This window comes from Scylla paramamosain, chromosome 3 (genome assembly GCF_035594125.1).
Source record: "Scylla paramamosain isolate STU-SP2022 chromosome 3, ASM3559412v1, whole genome shotgun sequence".
NCBI lineage: Eukaryota > Metazoa > Arthropoda > Malacostraca > Decapoda > Portunidae > Scylla > Scylla paramamosain.
The window spans coordinates 31,359,661-31,386,782 of record NC_087153.1 but is presented as its reverse complement, the minus strand read 5'-3'; the positions used below and the strand labels follow the sequence as shown (position 1 = coordinate 31,386,782).

The 27,122-nt window shown below is 36.1% G+C and overlaps 1 protein-coding gene across 1 annotated transcript in view; it reads left to right on the top strand.

Moving 5' to 3' along the window:
- Nucleotides 1-2,911: 2,911 nt before the first annotated feature.
- The window catches only part of LOC135093657 (uncharacterized), a 42,600-nt gene continuing 18,389 nt past the window's right edge, over nt 2,912-27,122 (top strand). Inside the window, exons 1-7 of the mRNA XM_063993127.1 lie at nt 2,912-3,049; nt 11,352-11,502; nt 15,975-16,044; nt 16,758-16,867; nt 20,083-20,418; nt 20,851-21,034; nt 23,909-24,017. Of these exons, the coding sequence (XP_063849197.1) occupies nt 3,015-3,049; nt 11,352-11,502; nt 15,975-16,044; nt 16,758-16,867; nt 20,083-20,418; nt 20,851-21,034; nt 23,909-24,017 (995 nt within the window). The 5' untranslated portion in view covers nt 2,912-3,014. The remainder of the gene's footprint in view (nt 3,050-11,351; nt 11,503-15,974; nt 16,045-16,757; nt 16,868-20,082; nt 20,419-20,850; nt 21,035-23,908; nt 24,018-27,122) is intronic.

Sequence of the window (27,122 nt, the reverse complement as noted above, 5' to 3'; positions counted from 1 at the left end):
TTATATTTCTGCCCGGAACCATGCCAAGTCTGTTCTCCAACTAGCCAAAAAACTCCTTCATTAACAGGAAGTGTCAAAACCTTTCGAGATCTAACTCCCCTCGTGACTTCTGGCATCTAGCCAGAAGTCTTCTTTCCCTCCTTTATTTCAACCAGATGACACCACTGCTATTACATCTATTTCTAAAGCTGAACTCTTCGCTCAAACCTTTGCTAAAAACTCTACCTTGGACGATTCTGGGCTTGTTCCTTCCTCTCCTCCACCCTCTGACTACTTCATGCTACCTATTAAAATCCTTCGCAATGATGTTTTCCATGCCCTTGCTGGCCTAAGCCCTCGGAAGGCTTATGGACCTGATGGGATCCCTCCTATAGTTCTCCGAAACTGTGCCTCCATGCTTGCACTTTGCCTAGTCAAACTCTTTCAGCTCTGTCTGTCAACATAACCTTTCCTTCTTGCTGGAAGTCTCCATACATTCAGCCTGTTCCTAAAAAGGGTGACCGTTCTAATCCCTCAAACTACCGTCCTATTGCTTTAATTTCCTGCCTATCTAAAGTTTTTGAATCTATCCTCAACAGGAAGATTCTTAAACATCTATCACTTCACAACCTTCTATCTGATCGCCAGTATGGGTTCCGTCAAGACCGCTCTACTGGCGATCTTCTGGCTTTCCTTACTGAGTCTTGGTCATCCTCTTTTAGAGACTTTGGTGAAACTTTTGCTGTTGCCTTGGACATATCAAAAGCTTTTGATAGAGTCTGGCACAAAGCTTTGATTTCCAGACTACCCTCCTACGGCTTCTATCCTTCTCTCTGTAACTTCATCTCAAGTTTCCTTTCTGACCGTTCTTTTGCTGCTGTGGTAGACTGTCACTGTTCTTCTCCTAAATCTATTAACATTGGTGTTCCTCAGGATTCTGTCCTGTCACCCACTCTCTTCTTATTATTCATTAATGATCTTCTAAACCAAACTTCTTGTCCTATCCACTCCTACGCTGATGATACCACCCTGCACTTTTTCACGTGTTTTCATAGACGTCCAACCCTTCAGGAGGTAAACATTTCACGGAGGGAAGCCACAGAACGCCTGCCTTCTGATCTTTCTAAAATTTTTTATTGGGGCAGAGCAAACTTGGTATTGTTCAATGCCTCAAAAACTCGACTCGACACAACCTTCCAGACAACTATCCCCTCTTCTTCAATGACACTCAATTGTCCCCCTCTTCTACACTGAACATCCTCAGTCTGTCCTTTACTTATAATCTGAACTGGAAACTTCACATCTCATCTCTATCTAAAACAGCTTCTATGAAGTTAGGTGTTCTGAGACGTCTCCGCCAGTTTTTCTCACCCCCCCCCCCAGCTGCTAACTCTGTATAAGGGCCTTATCCGTCCATGTATGGAGTATGCTTCACATGTCTGGGGAAGTTCCACTCATACTGCTCTTCTAGACAGGGTGGAATCAAAAGCTTTTCGTCTCATCGACTCCTCTCCTCTAACTGACTGTCTTCAGCCTCTCTCTCAACGCCGCAATGTTTCATCTCTAGCTGTCTTCTACCGCTATTTTCATGCTAACTGCTCTTCTGATCTTGCTAACTGCATGCCTCCCCTCCTCCCGCGGCCTCGCTGCACAAGACTTTCATCTTTCTCTCACCCCTATTCTGTCCACCTCTCTAACGCAAGAGTTAATCAGTATTCTCAATGATTCATCCCTTTCTCTGGTAAATTCTGGAACTTCCTGCCTGCTTCTGTATTTCCACCTTCCTATGACTTGAATTCCTTCAAGAGGGAGGTTTCAAGACATTTATCCATCAGTTTTTGACTACTGCTTTGACCCTTTTATGGGACTGGCATTTCAGTGGGCATTTTTTTTTTTTTTTTGTTGCCCTTGGCCAGTGTCCCTCCTACATAAAAAAATATAAAAATTCTGGTGAAGCAAGGTCGTGTGAGGTATCCTGTTATAATTATACTTTGCATCTATTTCTACCTATTATAGTAACTTGCACTTATCAGTCAGTCACACCAGATAGAAAACGACAGAAAGTTTGGTGCAGTGTGAAATAATTATTTTAAAGTCAAAATTTGCTCCGGCCATTTTTATTTATTTTTTTTTTTTTTGAGCACTAGCTCGGCATTTAATCAAAGTACATTATTTTCTATCACACTTGTTGATATTCTGCTGACTCCTGGACTGAACAGTGCAAAGTGCCTTGCGGCAATTAAAGAAGTTTTGTTTCCTCTGGGCAGTGACGCTCTTACGTAAAAAAAAATAAGTAAATAATAATAATAATAATAAAATAAATAATAATATTAAAATAAAATGAAAAATAATAATAATAATAAAAAAATAAATGACAAATAAAATAATAATAATAATAATAATAATAATAATAATAATAATAATAATAATAATAATAACAACAACAACAACAAATAATAATAACTAAATAAATAAATAAATAAATAAAAATAAAAATACAGTTACGTTGTTCAAATTCATGGTTTTCAGCACATAAATTGTGAATGAATGATTGAATACAGATAAGTATGTTGATATCGTAATACATTCCAAAATAACGATCATTTTGAACATCTACAACATAATTTTGTCATACACAATACGTAATGTAGGACGTATCACTGATCTTGAGATTTCTGCATTTTTGTAGAAAAGAAGTGATTGAAATGCACAAATTTCCTACAGTAATCATGTGTAAAAAATAAATAAAAAACATGTTTATTTGATGAATAGTCTTTATTTTAGGTATGATTTCAGTCACATTTTCTGTTATTGATGCATTCAGTGATCATTATGTCACCATTTCAAGTAGAATCAGATGAAAGAGATTTTTTATATACAATCGCAGAATTTATTCCAGGAGGGAAATGTATAAAGGACCAAAACTTTATATAGTGAGTCCTTGTGAGGCGGTGGTGGTGGTGGTGCTGATTGTGATGTTCAGCTGAGGATCGTAGTGTCTTGATGTTTTTTTGAATTTGAAACTGAATGGATAGATGAATTACGCAGCTTACTCCGGAAAGGGACGAAAGTAAGTTGTATGAAAGTGGTGAGCTATAATTAAGTAAGCTCAAGGTGAGGCAAGTGTGAGAAAAGGAGGTGTGGAAAAGGAGACTCATTTTGTCAACAAATCCTTAGGTTTACTCTTATTCTGGTTCCCTGATGCCTCGTATCATTCAGGGAGCCATGGTCAGGTAATCACGAGTTTCCAGTAAGGGATGGGGACTAGTGTGTTGCGTTGGTGCCTCGACTGATAACAAAGAGCACGTTTGCATCAGCGGCTCCAAGATGGCCCGAGGATGGCCGTGGCCTGGCTGCGGATTGGCAGGCTGGCTGTGGCCCTCACCATGGCCCAGTCCACCTGCCACTACTGTCTACCATGATGGATGTGATTTATAATACCTTTTTTTTTATTGTTCTTTGAAACATAGGGCATTGATAATGTAGCAGCTGCCATGTGTATTTTTCTCTTTGCAACCCCTATATATTATTCTGTGGCTGTTTGGTGGATGTTCTGCACAGGTGTTGGTATGAGACGTATCTTGCTAGTTAACTCCCTTTGCTGCTCTGTAATGGTTATGGATAAACATGTGTTAACTAAGATCAAATGGGATTAATTTGACCTGTTTCTGAAAGAGCATATATATATATATATATATATATATATATATATATATATATATATATATATATATATATATATATATATATATATATATATATATATATATATATATATATATATATATATATATATATATATATATATATATATATATATATATATATATATATATATATATGTGTGTGTGTGTGTGTGTGTGTATTTTGACAGATTGATTGCATGACAGATATCTAGGTAAATGTAGTTATGGATAGACTGATGGATGTTGTTGATGGACCACACAAACTTTATAGTTTACCTCTTCTCAGTCAGTATACTGTACAGTAGTAGTTAATTTGTGAAAACTAGAAAAATTTAATGCATATATAATCATGATTATGTAGATTGTCCTTTGTACAGGAAGACACACCCTCAAAACTGAGACTGAAGCTGTTCCAGTCTAGGAAGCTTTATGTGAATGACACTTGTTTTCAGTAATGAGAGATGTTTTTATTGATTTTGCCAATGACAACTAATTTTTCTAACAGGAATAGGCATCCTGGATACAGGTAAACCTATGAATCTAATTCTGTCTCCTTTTCATTTATAGTGACATTATGCCATATATTCACATAAAAAAAGGTTATTGCTGTTCAAACATTATTTAGATGGGACAAGGAGGCTTTGGAAATATTTGAAAAGTGAGAGTTATTCCTAAGCAAAGAAGTGTAAAAATTGTGGATGAAATCTTAAGCCAAGTGGAAGTCAATGGCATAGAGTGGGAGGGAAATGCTTCTTCCCCATAACATGCTATGACTTGATATGGGGAAGAGATAATTGCAGTAAGTTACATTATATCACATGGTTATAGATCTTTTGTGATTATGAGGTTAGCTTAGGTTTGTTGTATCTCATAGATGTGGACTATTTTTTTTCTGGGGTAATTATGATGATTTTTCTCCTTTACAATGTTATTATTTTTTTTTTTTAATTATTTTTATTTTATTTTATGTATTTATTTTTTTTAGGAAAATGTGAAACTGTGACTTTGTGATTAAATTCATGTCACATTTTTACTTGTTTCTAGAAAATAGCTACTTTGATAAGAAAGAACATAAATTTTTGCTTTGAAAAAGATATTTAATATTAGAAAAGATTGCTATTATCTATGCAAAAGTTTCCTAAACATTATGTAAAGGTGTGAATATATGCTACAGCTGTGTGTGTCCTCAGTACTCATCTTAGTTGCCCTATGAGCTTGTGGTGGATGATACCTTGGTCAGTATTCACTTTTGTTTGTTATTTCATTTAACATTTTATTATTATTTTTTTATTATTTTGTTTCTTATCCATTTTCAATTGTCCAACAGTGTTAAAGAACATGTTAGTGGATTGGGTTAAAAAGCAATGTGTAAAAAAGTAATTTACATGTCTCATTGTACACACACACACAAAAAAAAAAAAATAAATAAAATAAATAAATAAATAAAATTAATAATAAATTAATTAATAATCACTATATATATATATATATATATATATATATATATATATATATATATATATATATATATATATATATATATATATATATATATATATATATATATATATATATATATATATAGTGAAATTAATGAGACACGAAAAAAGAAGCTAAAACCAAGCTGAGCATAATATGAAACCTCAACCTATGAGATTTCTAATCCCAACTTATCTCTATGGGGTTCCTAACCATAACATTATAGGGTTACTAACTACATAGCTCATTGAAGAGGATAGATATAAAATTATATGAAGTCCAATTCATGATTGTCACCCCGATCATAAAACTGGTGTTCTCAAAAAGAAGGCACTTCTTCCATTGTATGGGAAGTGATGAACAGGAGGAAGAGTTCCACTGTTGCTACCACATATAAGACAGTGGCTTGGATTATGCTAGTGAGGGGAAGTAACAGTTGTTAGGGTTTTTTCTTTTATGTGTGGTATATACAGAGTTATGTACAAAGATAGGTACAAAGATTTGAGACTTGTGATACCGGGTACGAGGTGAATCTGTTCTTTTGATGTCTTACATGGGTTTTTATGTGGATTACATCAAACTATTCCCAGTTTGTAATGTTATTGTGTAACTATGGCCATGGCTTCAGTTATTGGTAAATTCATATGGAAGGTATGTTATGATTTAGGAAATTTTGTAATGACATTGCCTCTGGTCTATTATGGAATCCAAATATCCTGTGTCCCAGGTCTCTTATGGAATCCAAATATCCTGTGTCTCAGGTCTCTTATGGAATCCAAATATCCTGTGTTTTGGCTGACCTATCCATTATTGATTGAAACAAAACAGTGCCTGTCACTTTGTTTGACATATACCTCTACAGTCTTCTCTATAGGCTTCTCTCATTGTAAACTGGTTGACTTATTATATATTTCTGAAGGAGATTGACATTGCAACAAGTGGAGCTGTGCTGAGTAAATATGGCAGAGGTTAGCAACAGTTAGATGTGCTGGGCTGCTTTTGTATATTATGTATTATGAATAAAGCATTTGTGGCACTGCCTATTCCAAATATTCTAAAAGTGAAAGAATTATAACTTGATCTAATTAAAATAATATAAAGTATTGTCTGATTTACTTTAACTTGGAACTCAAGTCCACTGTGATATCTTGTTTTCCACAGTTTACCTTCCCAAAGTTTCCCTAGGCACATTTTTTATTGACCAACTGAAAGGAAAGATGAACAGCTGGGTGAGGTATATGCTGACTGTCCCAACCTGGATTCAGACCATGGATACTTACATATCTACCTATCCCAAATGGAGTGGCTCAGACAAAGCACTATACACTCATACAAACTTCATTCACAGTCTTAGCCTTGTTGGCTACAGGTTAAGAGGGATAGTTGACCACTGTACTATATCCCAGCTTAAATGCAGGGTAATTCTTATATAGTGACCCCACAACAATAGGCCCCATCGGGTGTGCAAAGTATAATTATAACAGAATACCTCACACGACCTTGCTGCACCAGAATTTTTTTTTTTTTTTATGTAGGAGGGACACTGGCCAAGGGCAACAAAAAAAAAAAAAAAATGCCCACTGAAATGCCAGTCCCATAAAAGGGTCAAAGCAGTAGTCAAAAACTGATGGATAAATGTCTTGAAACCTCCCTCTTGAAGGAATTCAAGTCATAGGAAGGTGGAAATACAGAAGCAGGCAGGAAGTTCCAGAATTTACCAGAGAAAGGGATGAATCATTGAGAATACTGATTAACTCTTGCGTTAGAGAGGTGGACAGAATAGGGGTGAGAGAAAGATGAAAGTCTTGTGCAGCGAGGCCGCGGGAGGAGGGGAGGCATGCAGTTAGCAAGATCAGAAGAGCAGTTAGCATGAAAATAGCGGTAGAAGACAGCTAGAGATGAAACATTGCGGCGTTGAGAGAGAGGCTGAAGACAGTCAGTTAGAGGAGAGGAGTCGATGAGACGAAAAGCTTTTGATTCCACCCTGTCTAGAAGAGCAGTATGAGTGGAACTTCCCCAGACATGTGAAGCATACTCCATACATGGACGGATAAGGCCCTTATACAGAGTTAGCAGCTGGGGGGGGATGAGAAAAACTGGCGGAGACGTCTCAGAACACCTAACTTCATAGAAGCTGTTTTAGCTAGAGATGAGATGTGAAGTTTCCAGTTCAGATTATAAGTAAAGGACAGACTGAGGATGTTCAGTGTAGAAGAGGGGGACAATTGAGTGTCATTGAAGAAGAGGGGATAGTTGTCTGGAAGGTTGTGTCGAGTCGAGTTTTTGAGGCATTGAACAATACCAAGTTTGCTCTGCCCCAATAAAAAATTTTAGAAAGATCAGAAGGCAGGCGTTCTGTGGCTTCCCTCCGTGAAATGTTTACCTCCTGAAGGGTTGGACGTCTATGAAAACACGTGAAAAAGTGCAGGGTGGTATCATCAGCGTAGGAGTGGATAGGACAAGAAGTTTGGTTTAGAAGATCATTAATGAATAATAAGAAGAGAGTGGGTGACAGGACAGAATCCTGAGGAACACCAATGTTAATAGATTTAGGAGAAGAACAGTGACAGTCTACCACAGCAGCAAAAGAACGGTCAGAAAGGAAACTTGAGATGAAGTTACAGAGAGAAGGATAGAAGCCGTAGGAGGGTAGTCTGGAAATCAAAGCTTTGTGCCAGACTCTATCAAAAGCTTTTGATATGTCCAAGGCAACAGCAAAAGTTTCACCAAAGTCTCTAAAAGAGGATGACCAAGACTCAGTAAGGAAAGCCAGAAGATCGCCAGTAGAGCGGTCTTGACGGAACCCATACTGGCGATCAGATAGAAGGTTGTGAAGTGGGTGACAAGACAGACCCCTGACGGACACCAATGTTAATAGATTTAGGAGAAGAACAGTGACCATCTACCACAGCAGTAATAGAACGGTCAGAAAGGAAACATGAGATGAAGTTACAGAGAGAAGAATAGAAGCTGTAGGAGGGTAGTTTGGAAATCAAAGCTTTGTGCTAGACTCTATCTAAAGCTTTTGATATGTCTGAGACAACTGGTAAAATTTTGCCAAAATCTCTAAAAGAGGATGACTAAGACTCAGTAAAGAAAGCCAGAAGACCACCAGTAGAGTGGCCTTGATGGAACCCATACTGGTGATCAGATAGAAGTTTGTGAAGTGATAGATGTTTAAGAATCTTCCTGTTGAGGATAAATTCAAGAACTTTAGATAGGCAGGAGATTAAAGCAATAGGACAGTAGTTTGAAGGATTAGAATGGTCACCCTTTTTAGGAACAGGCTGAATGTAGGCAAACTTCCAGCAAGAAGGAAAGGTAGATGTTGACAGACAGAGTTGAAAGAGTTTGACTAGGCAAGGTGCAAGTATGGAGGCGCAGTGTTGGAGAACAATAGGAGAGATCCCATCAGGTCCATAAGCCTTCCAAGGGTTTAGGCCAGTGATGGCATGGAAAACATCATTGTGAAGAATTTTAGTATGTACCATGAAGTAGTCAGAGGGTGGAGGAGAGGGAGGAACAAGACCTAAATTGTCTAAGGTAGAGCTTTTAGCAAATGTTTGAGCAAAGAGTTCAGCTTTAGAGATAGATGTGATAGTGGTTCCATCAGGTTGAAATAAAGGAGGGAAAGTTGAAGGAACAGTTATTAGAGGTGTTTTTGGCTAGGTGCCAGAAGTCATTAGGGAGTTAGATTTTTAAAGATTTTAACACTTTATATTAATGAAGGAGTTTTTTGGCTAGTTGGAGAACAGACTTGGCTTGGTTCCAGGCAGAAATATAAAGTGTATGAGATTCTGGTGATGGAAGGCTAAGTACCTTTTGTGGGCCACCTCTCTATCATGTATAGCACATGAACAGGCTGTGTTAAACCAAGGTTTGGAAGGTTTAGGTCGAGAAAAAGAGTGAGGAATGTATGCCTTCATGCCAGACACTATCACCTCTCATGCACTCAGCATACAGAGACAGGTATCTGACATGGAAGCAGTAGTCATTCCAAGGAAAATCAAAACAATACTTCCTCAGGTCCCCCCAATTAGCAGAAGCAAAATGCCAGAGGCACTTCTGCTTATGGGATCCTGAGGAGGGTTTGGAAATATAGGACAAGATACAGATATGAGATTGTAATTGTAGGAGCCCAAAGGAGAACAGAGGGTAACAGCATAAGGAGAAGGATTAGGGGTTAGGAAAAGGTCAACAATGTTGGGCGTATCTCCAAGACAGGCAGGAACATGAGTATGGTGTTGTATCATTCAAGGAAAAGTGAGTGACAATAGGTGAGTGAGGTAGGTAGGATAATTTTCCCTGCAACAGAAATGTCATGGAAGGGTTTTTCATAGAATGGTCTAAAACATGTATAAAGAAGCATTTAATGTCACTATGATTTTGAGATAATGTAGCAGCTATGCAAGTCTAAACTGTATGTTTACTGTTAAGCTTGCCTATCACAACAGTTAGGGACAGGCATCTTCAGTGAGGCTTCTTTTATTTTTTCTCTCAGTCAGATCTCCTCTTACATGAAAAAAGTTAAGGTCCCAAGCTCATTTTGCAAGATGAAAGATGAACTTTGTGGTTAGCAATGTAATGTTTAATTGAAAAAAAAAATCATAGAAAGCTGTCCAAACTCCATTTAGGCTGTGGTACTTTTACCATCCTGATCAATAAGAGGTTATGTATCTTGAGTGTTGAGTGTTTCATCACAGGCAGGCTCACTCACTGATCACTCTTTCATATAAGCTTAATGCTCTAGATAAACATCTCATAAAGGAGATCAACCTTATATAGATCTCACACAAGACTGATAACAATGCAAAATAAATTGTAATTGAATCAGGATTGTTAGAGTGGAGTGTTGTATATTGGTTAAAAAAAAAAATAATAATAATGGAAATGTTATGCAGGTGACTTTCTCATTTGTTAAAGCCAGGCATAAGATATTTTGCTCCAGGCAGTTGAGGAGGTTTTCATAGATTGAGGAAAAGCTATGCAGAATATCACACTGACAAATTTTTTGATGTTCATTGTATATTTTTTAATGTTTACTATTATTGGAAGTATGCATAATTAAATATAAACTTCCATCTCAGAAAACTTCAGCAAGGCCTAGAAAAAAAATATTGTAATCAAACTCATCATTTACCAACATGCACAAGCTTTAAAAATTTCCATCATAAAAATTATGTAGGGTATATTTACACTGGCAAACCACAATGACAGTCCTATTCATTAAGAAATAAGTTGTACTGTAAGGGTTGCCAGATGTCACACACTGAACAAAACTCACAGGAAAGTGGAACAGTATTTATTATAACTAACTGTACCAGTTAGACATATTAGTGCAAAACTGGTAACCAGGCAAATTTATACCTATATCTTAACTTCAAGTCATAGAGAAATAATGCTGCTGCACTCCTACCTATGTATATACTCTTATGTCTCCAACTTTGTTGCTCTACTTTCCAGTGGTGTATGTCAGCAGTTGGGTTCTTTTACTTTTTCTTCATCTTTAGCTTAGAATTGAAGTAAAAAAAAAAAAAAAAAAAAGAATCCTTATCATATGCCTCAACAAACCCACAAGAACATGATTTTTCATATGATATGATGCATTAAATATTTTCATTGCTGTGGCACATGGAAAGAGCAGTGGTGTACAAAATTCATCATGCAGTATATTGACAGTATATTAGTTGAATGTGTAAAGGTACTGAATTTTATTTTGCAACAGCCAAGTACTTATTTGGTATTAAAATGATTTCATATGAAAGGGCACTTTTAGACTTTTGGTTCCTTCTCCAAAACCAATCTCTTATTTTCTACTCTGAAGAGATATGGATATTTTAATGAAAGTATTATTCATCAAATATGGGAATACACATAGATACAAATCTTGATTTCTACCACATCTAATGGAACATTGCTTTCACACCATCATAAAGTTTAAATACTGTAACTTAATAGGCTTATAAACAATATAGGTATTGAACATAAAAAATCTGTTAAGTTTTTAATTAATTTAATAATGATTTGTGCAATTACAGACTAGTTGTGTTGGAAATTTTTAGATTTTGGCCACTTGTGCAATTATGGATTTCATTCTTGGACAAGTTGTGTTTAACCAGAGTTGATGATCAGTGTGTGTGTGTGTGTGTGTGTGTGTGTGTGTGTGTGTGTGTGTGTTATTAGTAGTAAATGATACCTCTTTTCCAGAATGCCTGGGGGGGAGGTGCAGAAGACTTTCAAGATATTCTGTGGCAATCTAGCTGGAGCTGCAACTAAAGATGACCTTTACTATCTCTTCTCACGTTATGGGCCTGTTGTTGAGGCTGTTGTCATGGTGGGCAAATTTTATGGCTTTGTGGTAAGTAGGATGAAAATTTTTATTTTGTACATGTTCAAATTTTGTTCACTCCAATAAAACATTCATAGTTTTTACACTCTGTAGAAGAGTATAACTCTGATTTTTTTTGTCGATGTGTCTTGTTTCTTCTGACAGCAGTGCAAATTATTTGTATATTATCACAAAATTGTATAGTGTTAGAAAAATCAAGTTGAAGTATGTACGGTAATTGCTCCATTGTCCAAATGTTCAATAACTGAATCCTCAGTATTTGGGTGTAACTGTGTTCAGATGGTAAACCATACACACATCCAGACATGTATACACCAGCGTGATTTGGCAGTTTGGCAGATATGGTGGCACCACAGTTGTAGTGGTAGTAGCTTGTTTAGGTTTTTGCAGTGCAACAGGATTGCATTGATGCTGCCACATAGTAAGACCCCTCTCATTTGTTTGTGTGTTTTTGGCATTGCAGTCATTGGAGTGGTGGTCCTTTCTCTTCCGCTTTCTCACAGACAAGTCATTGTGACTAGTGTTGTGGCAAAAAAGTGGTTTATTCACATAAATATGATCTGTATGTTAAGGTATGTGAGCTGTTCATGAAAATACTTACAAAATACATAGTATGTACATATTTATTTTTACTATCTACGGATATGCTGTACAGTAATCCTTCCAATATCTGGATATTCAATAACTGGATTTGTCAGTATCTGGACATAACCATGTCTGATATTAAACCAGACAAGTCCAATTAATTATCTGGACATACACACACCAGTGTCATGTGGCAGTGCAACATTGTGTGGTGGTGCTGTAGTACTGTGGCATTTCTCATTTATTTCTATGTGTTTTCTCAGTGTGGTGGTGCCACATTGAAACTGCATCAATCTCTTGGTTCTGCAAGTCAAACTATTGCTATATGTCAGTCTCTTAGTACTGGAAGTCAAACTAGTTGTCATACACCAGCTTTTTGTCTCTGCAAGTCAAACTAATGGGGAGTTTGGTAAATTAGTGAGTGTCACCAGGTAGCAACACCAGTCATGTCTCCTCACACATAGGAGCAATATCAAATGTGTCATTCTATACACATAAAGAAGCAATGAGCTTATATAATATAATTTTCTACACAATTCCTTCTAAGTAGTAACATAGGTAAAATCAAACTATTTTATGAACAAAAGTATTTAAGTTGATTTTCTCATGAATTGGCATTTAGATTTATTTGGTCATCAAGAGATTTCCAAAAAAGTACACTATCAATTGGAAGTGTATTAATACAGACAAAAGTAAAAATGAAGACAACATGTCTGTGCTACTTAAAGCTCCAAATTACATAGATCAACTTCCTAGTATATGGAAACAACAATTTTAATTGAAAATAGGCTACTTGAGTGTCCTGGGGAGAGTAATGGTGTATATCTAACCAAAACAAAACATCTGACTGTCCTGCCTTAGTTGAAGTTAACAAACATATAGTTGGACAACCAGTTAATTCCTGCTGCAGTGTCCATGCCACTATTCCATAAACCTGTGTCTTCCTGTATTCCACTCCTGTTATGCCAGAGTAATCCTGAGAGATGTTTGTTTTGGTGTTCGATTACTTTACCATGTCATTTGCTTCCTGAAAGAGATGCTAAAGTCCCTACGAAAATAACGACATCCATATGTCACGATGTTGCTGAGTATGTTATGTCATACTATATAGTACATTCTTATTTTTTGTCTTTTCATTGCCTAAATCAATAGATTTTAGACTTGTAATATGCCATATTTAAAATAATGATAACAGTATTACTAAATATTCATGAAAAAGATTCCTATTTTGACCATCTTCTCTCAAAATTATCCATACAAGGTGTTTAAAAGTCGATGCAGAATTTTGAAATTATCATAATGATTAATGCTCTGTGCATCAGTGTACACATGGGATTTACAATAGCAATATTTTAGCTTATGTCACTAATGAACATGCAGTAGCGACGACATATGGCAGATTACTTCCAAAAACTCCCCATTGCTTTATGCCAGTACAGGAGAGCCTAGTCACAAAACAGCTGCAAGCAAATGAGAAAGGAAGTGCATCATATTTTATATTTTTTGTTCTTTTTGTAGCTCAGTGTCAAAATTGATGATTATGGGTAAATCTGGTGTAAAAATTTTGGATTCTGAAATATATATATATATATATATATATATATATATATATATATATATATATATATATATATATATATATATATATATATATATATATATATATATATTTATTTATTTATTTATTTATTTATTTATTTATTTATTTATTTATTTATTTATTTATTTATTTTATTTTATTTTATATTTTTGCCAAGGGCAACAAAATTCATAAATTCATAAGAGCCACTGAGATGCCGGCCCCCAAACAAAGACCACAAAAGTGGTCATCAAAAATTAAAGGTTAAGTGTCTTGAAATCTTCCTCTTGAAAGAGTTCAAGTCATAAGAAGATGGAAATACAGAAACATGCTGGGAGTTGAGAGCTTACCAGAGAAAGGGATGAATGAATGAGAATACTGGTTAACTCTTGCATTAGAGAGAGGTGAACAGAATAGGAGGAGAGAAAGAAGAAAATCTTGTGCAGCGAGGTTGTGGAAGAGGGGGAAGGCATGCAGTTAGCAAGATCAGAAGAGCAGTTTGTAGTGCTAGAAAATAGCAAGAGATGCAAAATTGCAGTGATTACAAAGAGGCTGAAGACAATCAGTTAGAGGAGAGGAGTTGATGAGACAAAAAGCTTTTGATTCCACCCTGTCTAAAAGAGCCGGGCCCCATGCATGTGAAACATACTCCATACATGAACTAATGTGTGTGTGTGTGTGTGTGTGTGTGTGTGTGTGTGTTTATGTAGGAGGGACACTGGCCTAGGACAACAAAAATCCAATAAAAAAAAATGCCCATTGAGATGCTAGCCCCAGAAAAGGATCCAAAGCAGTAGTCATAATTTGAAGGATAAGTATCCTGAAACCTCCCTCTTGAAGGAATTCAAGTCATAGGAAGGTGGAAATACAGAAGCAGGCAGGGAATTCCAGAGTTTACCAGAGAAAGGGATGAATGCATTAGAGAGGTGGACAGAATAGGGGTGAGAGAAAGAAGAAAGTCTTGTGCAGCGAGGCCGCAGGAGGAGGGGAGGAATGCAGTTTGCAAGATCTGAAGAGCAGTTAGCATGAAAATAGCAGTAGAAGACAGCTAGAGATGCAACATTGCGACGATGAGAGAGAGGCTGAAGACAGGCAGTCAGAGGAGAGGAGTTGATGAGACGAAAAGCTTTTGATTCCACGTTATCTAGAAGAGCAGTATGAGTGGAATACCCCCAAGACATGTGAAGCATACTCCATACATGGATGGATGAGGCCCTTGTACAGAGTTAGCAGTTGGGGGGTGAGAAAAACTGGCGGAGACATCTCAGCGCCTAACTTCATTGAAGCTGTTTTAGCTAGAGATGAGATGTGAAGTTTCCAGTTCAGATTATAAGTAAAGGACAGACCAAGGATGTTCAGTGTAGAAGAGGGAGACAGTTGAGTGTCATGGAAGAAGAGGGGATAGTTGTCTGGAAGGTTGTGTTGAATTGATAGATGGAGGAATTGAGTTTTTGAGGCATTGAACAATACCAGGTTTGCTCTGCCCCAATCAGAAATTTTAGAAAGATCAGAAGTCATGCGTTCTGTGGCTTCCCTGCGTGAAATGTTTACTTTTTGAAGGGTTGAATGTCTATGAAAAGACATGGAAAAGTTCAGGGTGATATCATCTGTGTAGGAGTGGATAGGACAAGAAGTTTGGTTTAGGTCATTGATGAATAATAAAAAGAGAGTGGGTGACAGGACAGAACCCTGAGGAACACCACTGTTAATAGATTTAGGAAAAGAACAGTGACTGTCTACCACAGCAGCAATAGAATGGTCAAAAAGGAAACTTGAGATGAAGTTACAGAGAGAAGGATAGAAGCTGTAGGAGGGTAGTTTGGAAATCAAACCTTTGTGCCAGACTCTATCAAAGGCTTTTGATATATCCAAGGCAACAGCAAAAGTTTCACCAAAATCTCTAAAAGAGGATGACCAAGACTCAGTAAGGAAAGCCAGAAGATCACCAGTAGAGCGGCCTTGATGGAACCCATACTGGCGATCAGGTAGAAGACTGTGAAGTGGTAGATGTTTAAGAATCTTCCTATTGAGGATAGATTAAAAAACTTTAGATAGACAGGAAACTAAAGCAATAGGACAGTAGTTTGAAATATTAGAATGGTCACCCTTTTTAGGAACAGGCTGAATGTAGGCAAACTTCCAGCAAGAAGGAAAGGTAGATGTTGACAGACAGAGCTGAAAGAGTTTGACTAGACAAGGTGCAAGCATGTAGGCACAGTTTCGGAGAACAACAGGAGGGACCCCATCGGGTCCATAAGCCTTCTGAGGGTTTAGGTCAATGAGGGCATGTGTGTACATATATCTTGTTTACTTGCAGCACATGGCATATGAAGAGGATGGCTGGAAGGCAATATGTGAACTTCGGGGTTACAATCTCCATGGCAAGAGTATGTCTTTTTGTACAATTGTAGCTTACACATTATGAACATTAGTGTAAAATTAATCAGCATGTTTCATTAATATATTAAAACCTCAATTATTAATTTTTGATGTTCAAATAAATGCTTCAAGTTAAATATTTTTACTCTGAACTATATTGGCTGGATGTGTATTACATGCTCTTTATTTAATCTCATCTTGAGTGGAAAGTTTGAGTGCCTGTGGTTTCAAGGGTTGAGAGAGGTTTACTAGAGCCCCTGCTTTTATGATGATTTGGTCAAGTGACCCTCCATTGATAGCTAAAGAACATGCATAGTCTCTGCACCATATAAAACATCTGTTTTAGTACATGATAAAGATTATGATTATATAAAATAGTGATATAGACACATGAACTATAATAATAAATAATAATTGTATGATTATTAGTAAAATTCTCTGCCAATATAATTTATCTGCACAATTTATTCAACATTTTGCCTCATTATATAATCAGATTCGAATGTACATATATTTTGAATCTGGTTCCAAACTTTATCTATGCATATACCAAGGCACCCAGGCAGGCTTCCATTCTTCACTTCTTTTCTTTTAAGCCAAGCTTTATAATTTTGGGAAATCTTTTGCTAGAATCATTATTTATGATTGTATAAAAAAAAATATATGCTGGCAGTCATGTTGCCTTATAATTTTTAATTAAGGTAACCTTATTCTTTTACAGCAATGGCAGTTGAAGCTTCAATCAATTCAAAAAAAGCAACTCCTCTTTATAAGCAGAATATCATAGGGAAAGGAATCACCACACTAGATGACTTTAATGATTATAGTTCGGTAAGGAATTTATCTTTTTTTTTATTTAATTAATTAATTAATTAATTTATTTGTTTATTCACTTATTTATTTAATTTATTTATTTAATTAATTAATTAATTAATTAATTTATTTATTTATTCATTTATCTTTGTTAATTGTTTCATAATGTGCTGTGATGAATTCTAGGTGCCTCTGCATCCATTGTAAGGATCTTGGTTGAGATGCAGCAACTTAACAATAATGTTTTGTTCTCTTGCCTTTGTAAGTTGTCCATACACTGCATGGATTCAAGTAGTCACCACCAGTCTGCATTCAGTTTGTAAGCAGTAAACCCTAAACTTGTGAGGTGACATTTTTCTCTTACTCTTGTCACAGACAAATACTGGATGAGGATATGATGTCTCTCAAATTGTATTGTTACTCTCATCTTTGTAAATGAATACCAAATTTGTCTTTGAAAGAGAAGAAATTTCTAATCTGTGAAACAAAGTGGATAAGGTAGTTTTAACAAGTTCCAAGAGTAGTTTTATAGTACTCCAACAGAAGACACTATAGAAATGAGCATGTTGTTGGGCTGATCAGATATGATTATTAAGCAATCTGCTTATTAATGTTGTATTGTTGACTGTGAGCTGTGCCACAGGAATATTTGTAATCTCTTGTACAGGCTCATTTGTGACTTCTTCATGATATACAAAATAAAACTGAAAATGAACATCAGATTCTGAACAAATATGTCATGGAGACCTTTTTTCCATGAGTGTGCATATGTTTAGTAATGAAGAAATGAGTTGTGCAAGATTTTTTTCCTGAGTGGGCATGTGTTTAGCAATGAAGAAATGAGTTATGCAAGGTGTTTTTAGTAGCATATGTGCTTCAAATGTGGCAAAACATTGAAAGATTACATGAGGTTAGGATGCCATTGCATGAACTGAAAATATGGGAATTATATATTGGATTGTGCATGAGGGTCATTGGAAATCTGTTAAGGACCTTGCTGTCATCATTGTGTTGTACAGAACAGTGGTGACAGCACTTACATCTAATTTGAACATGCACCACATTGTTGCAAAGTTTATGTTAAGCCCCATGAACAGAAGGAACACTGGATCGAAGTCTGCCAAGAGCACTATCTGAGTGTCCTTTTTTGACCCAACCTTTATGTTGAAGGTCATCACTAGAGATTCTTTTCTTCCTGGAAACAAAGGTCTAGCTAAATGGGTGCTGTTTTGATGCAGTGGAAATTTGGCAAAAATTGCAGATGGTGTTTGACACATTTTCAGAACAAGACTTATGGAACATGTCTCAATGGCTCGAGGATTACTGCTAAAGGGGACTGTTTTGAAAGGGATGATGCACAAGCATAAGTTAACACTTGTATATTGACCAAGTTTCGAAACTTATATGACTAGACCATGTTCTCTTAACCAAATTAACAAAGCACACAAAAGGGAGGAAGAAACATTTTACAATTATCTAATAAAAAGGAAGAGGATAAGGGGAAGTATGAAGAGGAGAGATGGTGAGCATTAGGAAAATTCATGATGTGTTTTGTGATGAATTAAAGTTTGTTGGACTTGAACCTGTCACTGATATATTGTAAAGCTATGCCTTCCATGGGAAACAGTATATTGCATATGAAAAAAATACCTCATATCTTGAGTGGTTATACCTTTTACAGCATAGAGGCTACCATGTCAGGTTTGGTGGGCCCCTGCACATGGAGTTCAGGGGAATGAGAAGGCTGATATGTTGGCTAAAGAGGCGGCAACTTGGGTTGCTCCTTCCAACCCCATTCCCCTTCATGACTTATATTCCAGTATAAGGGTGGCAATTCTTGCCAGTTCAGGGCAGGTTGGATGGATTTGGTTGCCACTACTAAGATGGGTGAGATAACTATGTAACTTTCCATCCATGGACATATGTCCGTGTGCAGGAGTGCTGCTCAGAGACTGCACTGCCACACTTCTCACTCATGGTTACCTCATGTCCCGGGAAATCCAACTATTTTATGATGACTGCTTCATTCCCCTTACAATGTGACACTTCCTAGTGGAGTGTCCCTGTCTGGTGGAGTTGCAGGAGCAATATCCTTTTCATTGTCACAAGGAAGATGAGACTTCCCAGATTTCACTGATACTTGGAAAGAGGGCTCTCTCCCCAGGACATGAGGTCCTTATGTTTGTGGAGAAGGCTGGTCTTTTAAGCAAATTATAGATTGGCTTTTAACTGTTCTTTTATTTATTTTATCAGTAATATAGTATTGGGTAGAAGTTTATCCTTTCACTGAAAAGAATGTGGAGGCAAGTGAGGAAGACATAACAAACAATATTGGATCTTGAGGCCTGGGTCAGAGGGGTCACTATTTTGGGCATGTACCGAACAACACCAGATATCTGGGTCAGTGGGATCAGTGTCTTGGGCACATAGCAAACAGCGCCAGACACAGTGGTCTGGGTCAGTGGGGTCAGTACCTCCTCACTTTAAATCTAATTAAATCATATTAATTAATAGAACAAAATACCAACCCTCTCATTTCTAGCATTTTAGGTTTTGATGATTCCTCCCATTTTATATTTTGTTTCTTTTTTTAGTGATCTTTAAACATTTTTACAATATAATTTTGTTTTTATTATCTGTTTTAAACTGCAATTTTTGTTGCTTTTTAAGTTTTGTAGCAGTTCCACATGATCTTGATGTTGCAGCACCATAACCCAAATCAGCCAATCAACCTCACATTGTCAGTATAGCAGGATATTTTACAATCTGTAAAATATCCTGTTATATTGATGGTGTGAGGTGCTTTTTCATATGCAATATAGTGTTTCCCAGGGAAGGTATAGATTTACAAAATACCAGTCTCCAACAAACAATAATTCATCAGAAAATACGTTATAACTCAAGGCAATACTTAAGTGTTGGTGAATTCTCCTAATTGCTGTGCATGGCCTTGTCACTCATCTCAGTCTTATAGGAGAGTGAATATTTAGGGAATTTGTTGTTTTAACATTGTAAAATTCTGTGTTTGATATAAACTAAATTTTGATAAATTTCCTTTTTATTGGGTGATGTGCTGAAGTACAGAAGTCATGTATTGAATTTCTTTTACACTGTACTTGTGTTCTGCATTCTGTTTGTGTTCTTGGATACTACCTAACATGTTTGCTACATCTTATCTACAAAGAATGAATTTAAATTAGAAATACTCATGCATCTTATTTACTCTTTTACAGTCCAAATCAAAGTCAGCTGAAGGAAGAGAGAGACGTCCGCCACCAGAATCCTTTACATCATTCAACAAACCAGGAGAATCATCCATCAGGCCTACCAATCCTCCACCTCCCCCAAACTATTATTACCATCCAGCCTTCCCAGCATCAGCTAGCAGCAGCCAGCCCTCCCCCATTGGCCACACACCGCCCCCAATGTCTCGAACCTCCCCCAGGCCAGAGTTAGCATCCTTGAAAACAATGGAGTCTCTCCAAGGAAGAGAGTCTCCCTTGTTAAAAATGCAAGCTGTTGATGCCAATTCAAATCCAATACAGGAGCACAATTCTGAGAGGCTAGAAGTGAGTATATACATTACTGTCTGTCTTGGAATTCTCAAAAGACTAACTATGACTAAAAACTCTTCTTGGTCAATTCTCTCTCTCTCTCTCTCTCTCTCTCTCTCTCTCTCTCTCTCTCTCTCTCTCTCTCTCTCTCTCTCTCTCTCTCTCTCTCTCTCTCTCTCATGCTGGTGTAATGGCTCATATTCTAATACACTTGGAATTGACTTAAAGGGTTGCTATGAAACAAAATAGCCAGGGATCAAACCTCTGATGGGACACTCATTATATCTGACTTGTTACCAGTAAAGCCATAAGTGATGATCAAAGCTCAAGTAGATGTTGGTCAGCATTGACTGTCCTGCCACTACACAGGGAATGCAAATAATCTTGTACTCATAGTTACAGTTTCAGTGACGAGATAAATAGTGTTTAATGTTCTTTTTGTTACAGGGAGTTTCAGCATGTTGCAATTTATGTGGTTCAGTATTTGATGAGTGGCAGCACAAACCCAAAATTCTCAGCTGTGGCCATACGTTTTGTTGTAGCTGCTTACTATGTTTAGCTCAAGATGTAGAGGTGAAATGTCCCTCTGGGTGCCCCTATACTACAGCACTCACCGAGGCTGGCATATCCGGTAAGTTCTAATTATGTATATGCCATGGTTTTATGTATTCTATTTATTATTTTTTATTGATTTTATTTTGCCACAATGCATCAAAAAGTTTTTGGTCAGTTTCATTTTATTGGTTTTGTGGAACATATCCACACATATGTATTAAGTATGATATGATGATTGAAAATATTGAAACTACAGTGAGTATGATTTCATCTTAAAAGCCATCAAATATGGTACTTCATGTTATGGTATGAATTTGTTAACTTTATTATATTAAAATGCTAATAATATTTGATTTTACAAATTAGCCCTTAAAACTCACTCTCAGAGCAAATTCTCATTTCATTTGAAAATCTATTTTATGCATATTTCATGTATCTTTAATATTAGAGCTGCTCAGGGACTTCTGTGTCAAACATATGCTTAGATGTCAGTATAATGGTAGTAACCGCTGATCCCTAGAAATATTGGAATGTAGCATGCAGAATGATTTTAAGAGAACTTTTATGGGAGAGAAAATACTGCAGGTATTTACTTAATCTGCTTATTCAGTTGATTTGAATCTCCATTGATGAAAATTAATATTACTTGATTTCCAAACTTATATTCCCTGCTATAAAAAAAGCACTATATATATATATATATATATATATATATATATATATATATATATATATATATATATATATATATATATATATATATATATATATATATATATATATATATATATATATATATATATATATATATATATAATTTAAATCGTTCTTAAATGCTGTTCGAAATCTGAAATGTTCAAAAACAAACTATTTTTCCCATAGCAATCAATGTAAAATAGATTGATTTGTTCTCAGACACTGGCCTACCATGTCTTGGTGGGTAATGACCAATGCTTCCACTGCTTCCACTGCTAAGGTGGCCACTCCACAACATCTCTAGTTTAGAAAAATGTTTTATCCAGATAAGATGTATTGAATGAACTTAGTGACACAGAACTCATCAAGAGATATTGTTTAGACCATGCAGGTGTTCTCATTGTCACCAATCAAGTGAGGGAAGTCTTACAGAATGACAGAGAGGGGCAACCCGCTCACCACCAAAATAAATAATAAATAATAATATCTTGCTGCTGGGAAAAGCTATTGGGAAAAAGCAGTTGTGATGTAATGATGTGTTGTGGGTCATAGAAAGAGCCACAGGAGGCTCAGGATTACTCCTGAGTGCTGAATCTTGTTTGTTTACATCAAGGAATTTCTTCAGTGGGATCACATTTAACATTTCAAAGATTGAATTACTGTCTTACCCCCTGTGTCTCTCCTCTGAATATATAAAAATGAAGGAAATATTTGTAGAAACTATAAATTAGTAATAATGGCAGCTTTTGGTATGTCCTGTAGTATTTGAAATCAAGTAACTTTGTTTGAAAACTGAAGTATGTTACGGCAACCGAAACAATTATGTGTTAATTTTTTTTGTTCGAAAACTGAGTTGTTCGGAAAAGGAGACGTTCAGTAACTGAGGTTCCACTATATATATATATATATATATATATATATATATATATATATATATATATATATATATATATATATATATATATATATATATACTCGTATATATATATATATATATATATATATATATATATATATATATATATATATATATATATATATATATATATATATATATATATCTTAAAATTACCCTTTGTCCTATAACTAGAATTGGATTCTCTCATTCTGCATTTCTCTCAGTTGCCAGATTGGTCATTTGTATTCTCTTCACCTGACAGGATTAGTCAAAACACTATTGTCAACAACATAATTTTCAACACCTCATCATAAAAATTCTCCCAAAATTGTTTTTTTTAACAATCACATTGATATTGGTTGTGTTTAATATCTAAGTAAAGCTTATCAAGCAGACCAATTGCCATTGCTTACATGAATAAGTATGGAGTGATAAAGGTCCATTATTTAGTCTTTCCTCTGCAGGTCTTATGTCAAGTAAACTTGGATTTCAGTGGTCAGATGAAATTGATTAATTATATACTTTTTACTGATGTAAAAATAAAATTATAGGGTTATGATGTAACATTTTACATTATGTTTGCAGGAAAACTGTGTTGTGTCTTGTTTTAGTAACTGCCCCCCCTCCCTCCCCCCTCCCTCCCTCCCTCTCTCTCTCTCTCTCTCTCTCTCTCTCTCTCTCTCTCTCTCTCTCTCTCTCTCTCTCTCTCTCTCTCTCTCTCTCTCTCTCTCTCTCTCTCTCTCTCTCTCTCTCTCTCTCTCTCTCTCTCTCTCAGAAGCATGACATTAGAATCATTGAGTGTAAAAGACATTTCATATATTATGCTCTCAAAGGATAATACTTATAAAAGTACAAAAACTCGGAGTAAAAATCATTCCAGGGATGGCATATTTACCAACCACACTAGCCTCCATCTTTCAAACCACTACCTACCACGGCCACCATCAGGACTGTTTTCTCAAAAACTACTGTTTATGGAAAAGTTCTGATGGAAGAATTGAAAGCTCACAAAGTTCTGTTTTCAGGGATATGTGAAGTGATAAATTGGCTCTTAAAATTTTGAGCTGTGAGGTAGTGGACTTAACATTTTCTATTTTTTTTTTTTCATACAGTGTTTATTTGAATAATAAGGGTTCACTATATATTAGCATTTTCATTTTTTTTTTTTTAAAGCTGCATAGCAATATTTTTACTGCCAGTGATATATAATTATCTCAACATAGATGCTGGTTAGTTGCAGACATGTTGTAATGGAAGTAAATCATATAGAACTTTCTGTGGCTGAAGGAATAAATTTTTTTCCTATGTATTTATTAGTAATTTTGAAGTGTTTCTGATTGCTATATTTTCCCCCAGGTTTAACTACAAATTACACAGTGCCAATCAAAAAGCGTGTAAATACCAGCATCTCCCCGTCCTTGCCTGGCATATCTACAGGCTTTGTACTCCAGAATGGTGCACAGAGGTATGTACAAAGCAACTTCTAATACTAGATCCATTTTTGTATTCTCCCAAATATTTACAAGATTTAAAAAGTGTAAAAAAAAGTTGGTTCTATTCATGTATCTCTGTTGCCTCCTTTGTTTTGGAAGAATCTCCTAAAGGGGTGATCATGGCAGAAGAGCCTACACCTTTCTTGATCCTTACACTATACTTGCTTGCTCAAGTGTTTCACTTTACTAGCGCCTCTTTCATACATGTACTATCTGTTATATAAAGTGTTGTTACATTTGTGAGGAAGTTCCACCCTATGGTGATCCCTGACAACAGTCCACTGCAGAGGCATATGCTGATGGCTGTAGTGTTGTAGTTGAGTGTGTGTTTGTGTGTGTGTTCTTTGAATGGTTTTATAATTTATTACAATACAATTATATCATTACACCAGCTGATATCCTTACCTGGAGAAAATTGTTAGGTTTTCTTTATTTTTGAGGGTGAAGAAAACATTTTCCTGTTATATTTGACCATTAGCATTTTGTTGTGTTTCACCATATGGTCAAACAATTTTTTTTTACATATTCAGAGTTCATTATAGCCCACAGGATTCCACCATTTTCCTCTAAACAGGAAGCACTTGGTAATGGAAGTTTTCTAAGGTTGCTCTCAATGTTATTCCACAGAGATTTGGGCTGTGCCCTGGCTGCTGCTCAGTCAACTCTACATTTTTATCATTGTGCCATTTCTTCATAACTTTTGCTGTGTCATAGAGCACTGTCCTGAAGGAAGTAAGCATTGTTATGTGTTTCATAGAATAGCAATATCATTTTCCAGCACATTCACATATAGTGCAGTATTCATGTTCATATCTTTAAGAAGCACAAACTACTACTTCCCTTCTTACCACTGAAACAGCCCCATGCCATCACACCCTTTGGGAATTTCACCTTCTTTACAGTGTATTTGCTGTCAGAATGATAGACACCTGGTGGACAATGCACCATTTTTCATATTTTAGAGATAGTTTTGAAGGCACTTTTATTACTGAATACCACCCTCCACCAATTATCTTGTGTCTAGTGCTCATACTGCTTGCAAAAATCAAGCCACTGCTTCCTTATTTCATTGGTGAGGGGAGGTTTGTAAACATTGCAATGAGAAAGCAACTTCAACTTCTTCTGAAGCCAGTGCTGAAGTGTTCATACAGGCACCTCTCCAAACACATTTTTGTCCATCTAGTTCAGTTCCTTGGCCATGACAAAAGGGTCTTTCTTTGCCTCACACTCCAACATCATGTCAGTTGTCAGGCGAGTCTTCCTCTTCCTGTTTCCTTCTTCCTCTCCAAAGCAGCTCTTGTTCTGAGTGTAGTGCCAGCTTTCTTGATCCGTCGAACAGCAATCTCCGATCCTCTTAATCATCTGTGTTTCATGGTTAGTGAGTTCATCATCAACCAAAACCATGACCATGCTTTTCTCTGCCATGTCCAGCTTTGTAGGACTCCTGTTGCAACCAATAAAAATGCCAGCAGTGAAGCGAGTAGGAAGTGCTATGAAGCAAATGGGAGGTGAGCACAGGATAACCCTACACATTTCCACTAGCTGTGGATGACAGTTACTGATGAGTATTATTTTTCAAATCTGATACTGTTAATAACCTATAAGATTGATAAAGCAAAATAAAAGTGTACTGTGAGAGCATCAGGATATGCAGTGTGCAACAATTTCTTTTGTGGTGACTGTACAATAAAACCTCCATAAATCAATCCAATAGTGGCTTGTCAAAATTCTGATTTACGTAAAATATCACTAAAAAACCTTTAAAACCCTTCCTGCAGGCTCAAGGGCTTCAGTTTCATCCCTTTCCTCTGAGGAAATGACACTAAAAATGGCTACTGGTTCTGGTTCTGGTTATGGTTGAAGGTTAGGAGGTTTGACTTTTACAACACCTTGATGCAGTGTTGTTTTCAATTTCTTTTTGTGGACTGATCTGCTCTATTGTTTCTCTTAAATAATTTTCCTTGTAGTCTTCTCTCTTTTCTTTCAAACAATGTATAGTACATATTTGTTTTGTTGTTTCAGTGTTACTGTTGTTGAAAGCTCGCCAATAATCCAATCTTGATTTTCTACATATGGTATTTGTAATCTCCTTATCTCCTCTGGTGTTCATCTCTTCCCTTATCCTTATTAGTCCATTTCTTTTCTTTTTAACCAAGTCATTACAAGTAAACAAAGCCTGTGTGTGGTGATGCATGTGGCTACTGGGGTTTGAGTGAGGCCCAGGGTTGCCTTATTTTTGCAGTCACAAAAATTTGAGGATTTTTACCTACAGTAGCCTCTTTGTTATTATATACTGATGTGTTTCTTGTTAATATAATTTGCTTGATGTCTTAATCTCATCAACCCAAACAAATTGCAAAGTAGAGCATAGAGCCTTCTTCAGTACTCTTCTTAGTGACTTTTCATTCAACCTCCTCTGGCAATAAAAGAATATTTTAAGCAAACCTTTAAGCTTGACTTTTCTTACTATTGCCTCACCACAGGGTGAACACACTATAGCCCCACCACAGTTTATGGGTTAATAAACAAAAGGTATTTGTATTTTAATTTACTTTTTTACTTTAATGCAGTTAAAATTTATTTGTTGATATTTAATTGTACAGTGAACTACTTACAGTATTTGTCTAAGATTGAATGAAAGAATAAATTCTGTGTCAAAAAAGTTTTGACATGACTTCAGAAATATATCCTTATTGGAACATTAACAATATAAGGATATAAGAAAACAAGGGAAGTTGCAAAAAGCAACTGGATCTACACATGGCAGTCTCTGAATAAAACATACCTTCCTATATCCACTTATAATCTTTATCCAGAAATTCATCACATCTTTCAAAAGCTTCCTATTGACTTGGCACAAACATCCTAATTACTGAGATCTTGCTAGCCATTTACCACTCTTTGAGAACTGATTGGTATAAATAATGAATTTACATCTTATAAATCAAATGAAGTATGTTTATATGACAATCAGAGTATTAGTGATTTTAAAAGAAATAATTCATGGTGAAGGGGGGTAGCAGTAATGTAGGAAGTTGAAAGAAAATTACTGGACAGGGTGACAGTGCTTTCTGGAG